Source organism: Haliotis asinina, chromosome 14, assembly GCF_037392515.1.
Source record: "Haliotis asinina isolate JCU_RB_2024 chromosome 14, JCU_Hal_asi_v2, whole genome shotgun sequence".
In the NCBI taxonomy this organism is placed as follows: Eukaryota; Metazoa; Mollusca; class Gastropoda; order Lepetellida; family Haliotidae; genus Haliotis; species Haliotis asinina.
In genome coordinates, this window is record NC_090293.1 from 45,067,849 (window position 1) to 45,081,543 (window position 13,695).

General features: G+C 41.3%; 1 protein-coding gene across 1 annotated transcript in view; it reads right to left on the reverse strand.

Annotated features, from left to right (window-relative positions):
- Positions 1–13,695, reverse strand: part of LOC137261087 (branched-chain-amino-acid aminotransferase, cytosolic-like) — a 50,551-nt gene that overhangs the window by 32,951 nt on the left and 3,905 nt on the right. Inside the window, exons 2-3 of the mRNA XM_067798759.1 lie at positions 6,565–6,633; positions 5,602–5,802 (exon numbers count right to left, since the gene is read on the reverse strand). Of these exons, the coding sequence (XP_067654860.1) occupies positions 5,602–5,802; positions 6,565–6,633 (270 nt within the window). The remainder of the gene's footprint in view (positions 1–5,601; positions 5,803–6,564; positions 6,634–13,695) is intronic.

Sequence of the window (13,695 nt, forward strand, 5' to 3'; positions counted from 1 at the left end):
GACCCAGCACATCTCATCTCTCACCCAACATGTCTCATCTCTGACCCAGCACATCTCATCTCTCACCCAACATGTCTCATCTCTGACCCAGCACATCTCATCTCTCACCCAACATGTCTCATCTCTGACCCAGCACATCTCATCTCTCACCCAACATGTCTCATCTCTCACCCAGCACATCTCATCTCTCACCCAACATGTCTCATCTCTCACCCAGCACATCTCATCTCTCACCCAACATGTCTCATCTCTGACCCAGCACATCTCATCTCTCACCCAACATGTCTCATCTCTGACCCAGCACATCTCATCTCTCACCCAACATGTCTCATCTCTGACCCAGCACATCTCATTTCTCACCCAACATGTCTCATCTCTGACCCAGCACATCTCATGTCTCACCCAACATGGCTCATCTCTGAACCAGCACATCTCATCTCTCACCCAACATGTCTCATCTCTGACCCAGCACATCTCATCTCTCACCCAACATGTCTCATCTCTGACCCAGCACATCTCACCTCTCACCCAACATGTCTCATCTCTGACCCAGCACATCTCACCTCTGGCCCAACATGTCTCATCTCTGACCCAGCACATCTCATCTCTCGCCCAACATGTCTCATCTCTGACCCAAGACATCTCACCTCTGGCCCAACATGTCTCATCTCTGACCCAGCACATCTCATCTCTCACCCAACATGTCTCATCTCTGACCCTAGCACATCTCATGTCTCACCCAACATGTCTCATCTCTGACCCAGCACATCTCATCTCTCACCCAACATGTCTCATCTCTGACCCAGCACATCTCATCTCTCACCCAACATGTCTCATCTCTGACCCAGCACATCTCATCTCTCACCCAACATGTCTCATCTCTGACCCAGCACATCTCATCTCTCACCCAACATGTCTCATCTCTGACCCAGCACATCTCATCTCTCACCCAACATGTCTCATCTCTGACCCAGCACATCTCATCTCTCACCCAACATGTCTCATCTCTGACCCAGCACATCTCATCTCTCACCCAACATGTCTCATCTCTGACCCAGCACATCTCATCTCTCACCCAACATATCTCATCTCTGACCCAGCACATCTCATCTCTCACCCAACATGTCTCATCTCTGACCCAGCACATCTCATCTCTCACCCAACATGTCTCATCTCTGACCCAGCACATCTCATCTCTCACCCAACATGTCTCATCTCTGACCCAGCACATCTCATGTCTCACCCAACATGTCTCATCTCTGAACCAGCACATCTCATCTCTCACCCAACATGTCTCATCTCTGACCCAGCACATCTCATCTCTCACCCAACATGTCTCATCTCTGACCCAGCACATCTCATCTCTCACCCAACATGTCTCATCTCTGACCCAGCACATCTCACCTCTCACCCAACATGTCTCATCTCTGACCCAGCACATCTCATCTCTCGCCCAACATGTCTCATCTCTGACCCAAGACATCTCACCTCTGGCCCAACATGTCTCATCTCTGACCCAGCACATCTCATCTCTCACCCAACATGTCTCATCTCTGACCCTAGCACATCTCATGTCTCACCCAACATGTCTCATCTCTGACCCAGCACATCTCATCTCTCACCCAACATGTCTCATCTCTGACCCAGCACATCTCATCTCTCACCCAACATGTCTCATCTCTGACCCAGCACATCTCATCTCTCACCCAACATGTCTCATCTCTGACCCAGCACATCTCATCTCTCACCCAACATGTCTCATCTCTCACCCAGCACATCTCATCTCTCACCCAACATGTCTCATCTCTGACCCAGCACATCTCATCTCTCACCCAACATGTCTCATCTCTGACCCAGCACATCTCATCTCTCACCCAACATGGCTCATCTCTGACCCAGCACATCTCATCTCTCACCCAACATGTCTCATCTCTGACCCAGCACATCTCATCTCTCACCCAACATGGCTCATCTCTGAACCAGCACATCTCATCTCTCACCCAACATGTCTCATCTCTGACCCAGCACATCTCATCTCTCACCCAACATGTCTCATCTCTGACCCAGCACATCTCATCTCTCACCCAACATGTCTCATCTCTGACCCAGCACATCTCACCTCTCACCCAACATGTCTCATCTCTGACCCAGCACATCTCATCTCTCACCCAACATGTCTCATCTCAGACCCAAGACATCTCACCTCTGGCCCAACATGTCTCATCTCTGACCCAGCACATCTCATCTCTCACCCAACATGTCTCATCTCTGACCCTAGCACATCTCATGTCTCACCCAACATGTCTCATCTCTGACCCAGCACATCTCATCTCTCACCCAACATGTCTCATCTCTGACCCAGCACATCTCATCTCTCACCCAACATGTCTCATCTCTGACCCAGCACATCTCATCTCTCACCCAACATGTCTCATCTCTGACCCAGCACATCTCATCTCTCACCCAACATGTCTCATCTCTGACCCAGCACATCTCATCTCTGGCCCAACATGTCTCATCTCTGACCCAGCACATCTCATCTCTCACCCAACATGTCTCATCTCTGACCCAGCACATCTCATCTCTGGCCCAACATGTCTCATCTCTGACCCAAGACATCTCATCTGGCCCAACATGCCTCATCCCTGACCCAGTGTGTCTCATCTCTGACCCGTTATGTCTCATCCCTGACCCAACACGTCTCATCCCTGACCAGACATGTTTCACCTCTGGCCCAACATGTCACATCCCTGACCTGACACGTCTTATCTCTAGTACAACATGACTCGGTAAGTATGATTCCTGACCCAGTGAGTCTCACTCCTGACCCAGTAAGTCTCCCTCCTGACTAAGTAAGTCTCACTCCTGACCCAGTAAGTCTCCCTCCTGACCCAGTAAGTCTCCCTCCTGACCCAGTAAGTCTCCCTCCTGACTCAGTAAGTTTCATCTCTGACGAAACAAGTCTGATCCCTGACATTACATTATGCACCATACACATCGAACATCATTACCAAGACGACCACTTCAAAGACTGGGAATTATCATCAATACTAAGTAGCATTTGAAGAATGACTATCAAATGTGTCAGTACTCACATTATTTCCCTTATAGGTTAACCAAACTGTATTGGCGGGTGTTATCAGAAATGTCCGAGGCAACAGGTGTTGCAATGACATGAATAAATCACCATCACTAACAAATGAGGTGATGATGATTTAAGTACAGGTATATGAGACCTTATGCACTCACCCATACCATCTTTTAATCATCACTATACTGGCTTTCGGGACAACTGAATTTACGAGCTATGCACTGAACCGTGTAACCCATCCACATTTGACTGTCAAACTGATGTCATCTGCTGATAATAGCAGCTCCCAATAATGTCAAATCAATCCACCTCACATTTTTCATTTCATCCCCTATACCTTATGTCATCCCTTACACGTCATCCCATATATCTTCTGTCACTGTTACATCATGTCATCACTTATGTTACATCATCCCACATGCCTTATGTCATCCCTTATACATCATGTCATCCCTTATATGTCATGTCATCACGTGTACCTCAGGTCATCCCTTACATGTCATGTCATCATTGATATATTATGTCATGTCTTTTATGCCATGTCATCGACTAAACATGTCATCCCTTATGCCTCATGTCATCCTTTATGTCATGGTATCCCTTATATGTCTCTCTGTCTTATATAATCTCATAAGTCATGTCATCCCACATAGATCATATCATCCCTTATATGGTATCATATATTGTACGTCATGTCATCCGTTATATGTCACACCTTTTACATCAATTCATCCCTTATTCTATGCCATCCCTTTTAAATCAAGTCATCCCTTATATGTCATCATCTCTTATATGTCATGCCATCCCTTATATGTTGTCATTTCTTATGCCTCGTGTCATCCTTCATATATCATGTCGTCGCTTACACATGATCCATACATCATGCCATCCTCATACATCAAGTCATCCCTTATATGGTGTGATCTCTTATACGTCATGTCATCCCCTTTTATATCATGTCATACCTGTCATGTCATCCCTTATGTCATGTCATTCATTTTACATCAAGTTATCTCTTATATGTCATGTCATCCTTTTTACATCATCATCCCTCATGTCTTGTCACACCTTTTGCGTCATGTCATTCCTTAAATGTTATGTCATCTCTTACACCTCATGTCATCCTTCATACCTCCTGCCATCCCTTATTGTTCCTGTTGATCAAGACTTAACAAAACTGAAACATGACAAAGGACAGCAGGCCAAGCACAACATCACCGCTACAGACGATGACAAAAACAATCCAAATATCTGGTGCTGCTCTACCTACCAGGGCAACATGCCCAAAGCTATCTCAGTTTAGGACTCTCAGGTACTTGTTAAAGTATGTAAGCAACAACTCAGTAATCATCTTAACGCGAAGATCACTTTGTGCAAGTGGCCCCTGAACCTTATTGTCAGTTCTTACCACATTCCCACAGCAAACTTGTTCCTAGGGACAAAATGACAAAAAAAACCAATCCAAACAGAAAAGGCATCAGTTCCTCATTTCACTGAAGACGTAGGGTGCAGTTTAAGCGTTTCACTGAAGATGTAGGGTGCAGTTTAAGCGTTTCACTGAAGATGTAGGGTGCAGTTTAAGCGTTTCACTGAAGATGTAGGGTGCAGTTTAAGCGTTTCACTGAAGATGTAGGGTGCAGTTTAAGCGTTTCACTGAAGATGTAGGGTGCAGTTTAAGAGTTTCACTGAAGATGTAGGGTGCAGTTTAAGCGTTTCACTGAAGATGTCGGGTGCAGTTTAAGAGTTTCACTGAAGATGTAGGGTGCAGTTTAAGAGTTTCACTGAAGACGTAGGGTGCAGTTTAAGCGTCTCACTGAAGATGTCGGGTGCAGTTTAAGCGTTTCACTGAAGATGTCGGGTGCAGTTTAAGAGTTTCACTGAAGACGTAGGGTGCAGTCTAAGAGTTTCACTGAAGATGTAGGGTGCAGTTTAAGAGTTTCACTGAAGATGTCAGGTGCAGTGTAAGCGTTTCACTGAAGATGTCGGGTGCAGTTTAAGAGTTTCACTGAAGACGTAGGGTGCAGTTTCAGCGTTTCACTGAAGATGTCGGGTGCAGTTTAAGAGTTTCACTGAAGACGTAGGGTGCAGTTTCAGCGTTTCACTGAAGATGTCGGGTGCAGTTTAAGAGTTTCACTGAAGACGTAGGGTGCAGTTTCAGCGTTTCACTGAAGATGTCGGGTGCAGTTTAAGAGTTTCACTGAAGACGTAGGGTGCAGTTTCACACATGCAGTTCCACTGCAAAAACGGATCGGACTGACGAAGACCATTAACAAAAATTATTTGAAAGCAGCTTGTTGTCTGAAAAAGATTTGCCACAAACACACCTTACACAACTAGAAAGTGTAAACACAAACTATTCAGACAAAATGAATATCTGTAGATGTCAACCTTCCCTGTGATCATGAGGCAGAATCACCAACCAGAATACTGACAACAAAAAAGGAAGGCATCAGTTTCAGAAATCTCACTTAAAAACAACACCTTCATCATTCGCACAGGCTTGGACTCACCTCTGTAGCATAGTGAAGAACCTTTGCGGCAGGGTGCATTTTGAACTCGTGGACAGGAACAATCTCTGGTGCCTTCCATCCCCCTTCCTTGCTCCAAGCCACCTCCAGCATGTGGTCAGTGAAGTGGTGTCCAAACACCAACTTGTCAGTTGGGGGCTTGGCCTGTGGGTTATCGGTCAGCGTAACCTTCAGGTCATTGTACTGGAACGAAGGTGAGAGAGTGAGAAGGTATGGTTTTACACCGCTTTAGCATTATTCAAGCAATTTTACAGCGGGGGGCATCAGAAATGGGCTTCACAAGTTGTACCAATGTGAGGAATCCAAGTTGGGTCTTTGGCGGAACAGGCAAGTGCTTTCACCACTAGACTATCCCAGTGGATGCTAGATCAAAGAAAGCAGTGTAGGACATCAGTGAGTGATTTTGCTGGAATATTACATACAAATGGTGTGAAACCACACTCACTCATCATGCATGCTATGGTCTGAATCGGTAAGAATCCTTCAGGCACTTATCTGCCTTGTTTAAGCAGGAAAAAACTTATTCTCACATGACACATTTCATTATAAACAATCATGTATATGCTGAACAGCAAAAGAAACGCAAGTTTTTTGTTTTAAAAAAATCTCACAAAAGAAAGCATGTCATCTATTAAAGAACTTCACAACCTTTTGATATTAAATTACGAGATGGAGTGAGTGAGTTTAGTTTTGCGCTGCACTCAGCAATTATCCAGCTATATGGTGGTGGTCTGTAAATAACTGAGCCAGGACCAGACAATCCAGTAATCAACAGCATGAATCAGCAAGCCTGACCACCCGATCCTGTTAGTCTCCTCTTAGACAAGCTTAGTCGCCTTTTATGGCAAGCATGGGTTGATGAGGGCCTATTCTAAGCCGGACCATCACAGGTCTTAAGGTTACAAGAGGGTCAACTACATTATGCATGTTCAGTGATATACGTACTCTGAATGAGCTGGCAACTGTGTAGCTCCTTACTGATTTCCTCCCAGAGTTGATGATGAATCTTGTTACCTTGAACAAAGAGGGAGAACATGAAAAACACATTATTGAAGCATGTCAGCAGTAACTGGTACTTGATGCGTGGAAACTGTAACAGGTATTTGATGCATGTACGCTATAACAGGTACTTGATGTGTGTAAGCTGTAACAGGTACTTGATGCATAGAAACTGTAACAGGTACTTGATGTGTGTAAGCTGTAACAGGTACTCGATGCATAGAAACTGTAACAGGTACTTGATGCGTGGAAACTGTAACAGGTATTTGATGCATGTAAGCTGTATCAGGTACTTGATGTGTGTACGCTGTAACAAGTACTTGATGTTTTTACACCATAACAGGTGTTTGATGTGTATAAACTGTAACAGGTACTTGATGCATGTAAGCTTTAACAGGTATTTGACGGGTGTAAGCTTTAACAGGTATTTGATGTGTATGAGCTGTAAATGGTATTTGATGTGTGTAAGATGTAACAGGTACTTGATGCATTTAAGCTGTAACAGGTACTTGATGTGTGTAAGCTGTAACAGGTACTTGACGGGTGTAAGCTGTAACAGGTCTTTGACATGTGTATGCTGTAACAGGTATTCGATGCATGCAAGCTGTAACAGGTATTTGATGCAGGTAAACTGTTAAAGGTATTTGACGGGTGTAAGTTGTAACAGGTATTTGATGCCAAAAGCCAAAAGCACCAGACACATGGAAATAATACAAGACACATGGCCCTAAGCATCAGACACATGGTCATAAACACGAGAGACAAGACCTTAGACATGCAATCAAAAAAACAAACATAATTAAAACATGATTATCCCTTATTCATTACATATAATTTACATTCCTAACTGTGACAAAAACAACTAAACAAAATTATAAGCATACATCGCAAATCAAAAGTGAAACATTTTGTAATTGGGTTTGCTTCCCTCAAAACGAAGTACCCAGGAGATCAAACCCAGTCAAAGTTGGCAAGTGTGCACTCAAGTGAAACCATGTCTTTCATTGGCTGGTTCAATTGCCAATGCCCTGAGGGCTCACTGTGTGTTTATCAAGATGATCTGTTTGACCAGCAGCATGGATTCACATACCGTTGTCAAGTGAGCATAACATGTCATGCATACAAGTTTCACACCTGCCTGTCTGTATAATTACATAATGTGAAAGTAACAAAACTCAGGTGCACAAGCCGTAAATCAATGTATTCTGTTTATGGTGCTTAGACTCATAGGTATTAAGTTCAAATTGCATGTGATCAGTGATTAAAGTTGTGTATTGTATACTGTCATTAGCAGACAGGCAGACAGACACATAGGTATCAATACAACAGACATTGTTTGGTCTGTGACAGAGCCTACTCATCACAATCTACATATTTTTCTCTGTTTCCATAAACATGTATTAAAACATTTCAGTTTTCAAGCTGAGCAATTCTGAACAATGAAATTAGCTTTTCTAATGCTACACTTTAATCTTAAAAAGAACTTGGTTTGCAAATGTGCATGTATGGGACCAGTGTATCTTCATGACTGCCGATCCAAAATGCTTGTAATCACAAGAAACATCTCTTGTTCTCCACCTTCGACACTGATAATCCTTGCATGCATCACTTGCTGTGTTTTTACCAGTCACCTTCCCGGTTAGTCACATCAACCTAACCACTGCACTTGCGCTACACGGGCACAGTGCAGCACAACTGTTGAAACTGGGATATAATTAGTGAATCAATTGAACTCTGATTTCGGGGCAGGGATGGATGGTTTCATCGTGTTATTTGTCAACAAATTAAAATGGTGGATATGCACATTTGATAATTAACTACTGCAAGTTCATACCAAAAGAATTCAGAATCTGCAAATAAACAACAACACCTTACACAAGGCCTTCAGTATCAGACACATGGCCTTAAGGACCTGGCACATAATGTTAAACACCAGACACATGGCCTTAAGGACCTGGCAAATAATGTTAAACACCAAACACATGGCCTTAAGGACCTGGCACATAATGTTAAACACCAGACACATGGCCTTAAGCACAAACACATACCCTTGAGCACCAGAAACATGGTCATAAGCACCGGACACAAGGCCTTAAGCAGACACATAGAAATAAGCACCAGAAACATAGTCATAAGCACCGGACACAAGGCCTTAAGCAGACACATGGAAATAAGCACCAGATACATGGTCATAAGCACCAGACATATGCAGAATACTTCATCCACTTTCTGAACCCCCAAACTGAAGCATTTCACCCTTTTCATGACCCCAAGTGTGCTTTTGAAGGAGATTTATCAGCCACATTTGTTTCATTGAAAGAACACATTCTTCATGTTGTCACAAGCCACTAGCAATTCCACTTGGGGTCAATGACACAGGTACAACTGAAGCTATTGTTGGTCATAAGTATGATCATAACGTTTAAATCTTGATTTCACATTCATATGCTCTAGCAAGAGAGTGTCACTGGTAGCCGATCAAATTGATTCATACAGAAAAACACAACCATTACAGCAATGAGTTGTTCCATGCTTACCATTAGCATTACTCAGCATATGAATGCATTGTTTCTGATAGAAGTCTAGTTTTGTATACTGTAAACTGTCTTATTTCTGCACCTTTAAATTTTCACAAATGATGGTCACTAAACCTCTTCGCGCCTTCTTTTTTTTCCTGAAGTGATCTTGTTACAGAGGGCCAGAGGGCATCTCTGAATGTTTTTACATGACATGCAGGTGCGTGACCATTGAGTTGTTATAAAATAAACAGACCTAGTGATCTAAAAATAAATGTAACTGATTTCAAACTTAATCCTTTTTAACAAAGTGTTATAGCAATGAAAATAAAACATGATTGAGACATTTTAATCCCGATTAGCTGAACGGTGACACGTGATTGAGCAATGACACCTGTATCGTTTTTGTGTTGTTGACTTTCCTGAATAGAGTAAATGATATATCTATATTATCGCATGTTTTTATTCCCGCATCATGAAGTCTGATGCGAAATTTATGAAAATTAAACGATCGTGAATATTTGGCTGTTAACAGTATTTAATGCATCAAAATTCTCTGTAGTCATACTGTTCTTTAGTAATTATTTATAACCATGGATAGGAAGAAAAAGTCTGCCCTTGTGAATGTTCATGTGGCTTAATTCATGATATAATACACATGGCAATCTGAGTGCATTCATAACCATGCTTAGTAGAGTAGAATATAGAATTTGAATAGTAAATCATTGTTAATAGGGATAAATTTTACATTTTGCATCACCCAAGTTTGTTAACACTATCACATCTCTTACCACCAGTAAATGTAAATTCTCTGAACGGACATGTGTGAGTGAGTGAGTGAGTGAATTTAGTTTTACACCACTTTTAACAGTATTCCAGCGACATCACAGCAGGGGACACCAGAAATGGGCTTCACACATTATACTCATGTGGGGAATCGAACCCAGATTGTCGTCACAATGTCTGAATGCTCAAACTGCTAGGGTAAGCCACTGCCCCACTGAAGGGACAGAAGTCAAATATTTCATGACAAAATTTGTCATATGAATTAGACAAAAGAGCTCGCAAATATATGGAAAACCATGAACATGTGAATGATAGTTTTATGTCACTTTAAGGGAATCAAACCTGGGTCTTTGAAATGACAAGCGAACGCTTTAACCACTAAGCTACATCACAAACCCTGAACATGAGAAACATGATACATGGTATCAAGTCACACAAAAATTTGCACCTCCAGATTTAAAGCAGGATTGCCAGTCTCCAAGGGAAGGAAGGGGAAAGCTTTCAGTTTTACGAATGTTACTTATCCATGATGGATGACGAATCAAAATCATGATTTTATTTCGTTAACAAAACAACAGGCCCACCTGAATACACTAATCAACACCCCATGGCACAATCTGAAAATATCTATCACAAGCTACTGACGATTTTGTAATATTCATTAGTTTAACATACAGATTTATCTACTGAAAAACAACTGCTGAATATTTAATCTACAGTAGATTTAATCATGGTTATCTATTTCAACTTGTTCCAGTATGTTCAAGTCTTCTTCTTTCATTCAAATGAAATGAAGTTTAATGTCTCACCCACCAATATTATATCTAAAAGACAAGAGTCTGTAAATTATCAAGTCTGATCCAGACAATTCAGTGACCGATATCATGAGCATCAACCAATGCAACCTCAGATACCATGTTAAGTCTCAACCAAGGCAGAAGGCCAGATGATTTGATCCCACTAGTTGCATGATTTGATAACGACCATTCCTACTAGGGTTCCATTTCAGTTCACAAAGCAATCGTAGTGCTAGTGTGATCGTAACCCACATTTTAACACGGACTTACGGCAGTCTTAGTGCTACGATTCCTTTTGAAACAGGCCCCTGGATCTTTAATCATGTTAATGGTGCAGACTTAAGAGATCATGAAAGAGAATGAGTTGTTTTAATCAAGGTGTGAGCTTCATGTGAAACTTTTTAAAACCAAACCAGGATACAAGTGAGTGAGTGAGTGAGTTTAGTTTTACGCCGCACTCAGCAATATTTCAGCTGTAAGGTGGCGGTCTGTAAATAATCAAGTCTGGTCCAGACAATCCAGTGATCAACAACATGAGCATTGATCTGTGCAATTGGGAACCGATGACAAGTGTCAACCAAGTCCCGATAGTCATCTCTTACAACAAGCACAGACGCCTTTTATGTAAAGCGTGGGTTGCTGAAGACCTTTTCTACCCTGGACCTTCAAAGGCACGCAGGATACAAAATACCTTTCCCAGATTTCAGAGGGGTCTTTCTCTGAGACACCTTAAATACAAAACTAGACCACTTGTGCAACCGAAAAGAGAGTCAACAAAGGGGCTCAATATTTTGATGTTTCTAAATGGACTTTCTCACAAAGGCTTTTGAAGTTATTTTGAAGTTATGTGATCTATCTCTGACAATCAGACCTAAACATCATGGGCAAAACTGTCTTTTAATGTATTGCTGCTTTTATATTCAAGTTTAATATTCCATGCTATTGTCAAGAAAGGAAAAACCCTGACAACACAAATCATGCCATCTTGTGACTGTCAAAAAAAACAAAACACATTGTTTCTACTTGAAGTAGTAGATCAGAGGATTTGTTACTACACATAAACAATATTTAACAAACCACTGACTACAATAACACTACAAAGGGCATTGTGTATCAACTTCCTTGATCCAGATGAAGGGATGCATTGTCCTGCAGACTGAATAAATAGGAATAAAACTTACAATGAAACCCTGAAACATGCCCGCCTACTGAAATTCAACAAGCTAATGTGTGTATCAATTAATGTGATTGAAAATCTCAAAACACGCTTCATTCATCCTTGTCCTGCATTTATTAATGTGAGGATGCAAATCAGAATATGGTTGACCAGAACGACTACACTACCAATTTGAGAAAAATAATTAATCTGACTCTAGTGTAAACATCTTAATCCCTCTCAAAACATGCTTGCTGGATGCACAGAGAGCAATTGCACAGGCAAGCAGATGATACCTTACATGGTTGGCCGTTTGCAGGTCTGCTGGATGTGGTCCAGGGAGTTCAAACAATGTAAACTGTTTATGTTCAGCAATACAGCTTAAATAGTGTTCAATCTTTCTTCTCTGGAATGTACTTTACACGTTGATATAATTAATATAATGTCAATGTTTTTGTGTCAATAAAGAAATTTGGTGAACCGATCGCTTCGTCTTTGTTCAATGAATCATTGTGGCCCAAATAATAGTAATGACGATATCGAATACAAAAGAAAATATAATAATGCAAGATTTATAGATGCACTTCAGATATAGATGTATTTTTGGCACTAATCCTATTAATGAGTGCCTCGCATTATTTTACTGATATGCAGTAAATCATTAAAGCACATCAATATTGAATGCTGCATGTAACTCAAACAGATTTGAGGTACGACTTACACTTCACATTAGAGCATCATGGTAGGGATGTGTACTGGTAAAAATTCAATGTATCTGTAAGAAATTCTGATTAATATTATCTACATTGCGATATGTTGGAAGACAAATTTAGTGAGTTTAGTCGATTATGACGGACATGGGTGGGCCTGATTAACAGCAACTTGATGGCCCTTCAACCTGTGGCTATTAGAAATAGCAGATGGCATGTTTTCAACTTAAATGTTTATAAGCATGGTAAAAACAGATAAAAATTGAATATATCTGATAAGACTCAGGAACACAGATGTTGAGCATATTAAATGTCACTCAAAAACTATTAAAGAATGCTAAATTTTATTGCATATTGTACAAAATCATCTCTATTGGAAGAAATGAAGAGCAAGTACAAAGATTGTAGATCTTTTCAGTCAAAATGTGCTTTTGCATGAAAAACAAAGAATAAGTTTTGTCCCACTGCTATGTACCAAACTTTTATGCAGTTTCTTCAAAGATGACGGAGCAATGGCAACTGGCTTTTTTCAATATGGCTACCAGGATACGCTGAAACTTAGATCAGAGCCCATTGAACTTGGGTATTACTACTTCTAGAGAGCAAGATGGGTTTTATGCCCTTTTAGCAATGTTCTAGCAATATCACGACAAGAGATACTACAAATGGGCTTCATACATTGTACCCCCATGCGGAATCGAACCCTGACCTTTGGCGTAATGAGCGAATGCTTTAACCACTGGATTAAACCACTGCCCCATAACCATTTCTGGAAACAACCACATCCAGTTTCAGCTTCTATAATTCATTGTTTTCTGATGCTGTAAGCTCCTTGGGCCTGATCCACATGGTGTCTAGCATTACATCATTCATGAGCCCATGACGTATAGAGCTGTGAAAAATTGTAACACTATGAATGCTTAGTGCATTGGTACCAATCCAGACTACCAGACTTCAACTAAGTACAAGACTCACAATTAACTTAAGAATATATATTATTTTCATAGAAACAAAGAACTCCCTATAAATTGAAAATCAACCCCAATGAAACAGAGAGATTTCTGAACCTGTGTAGAAACTACACATCCTTAATTAGGTCTTTTGCGTTACAG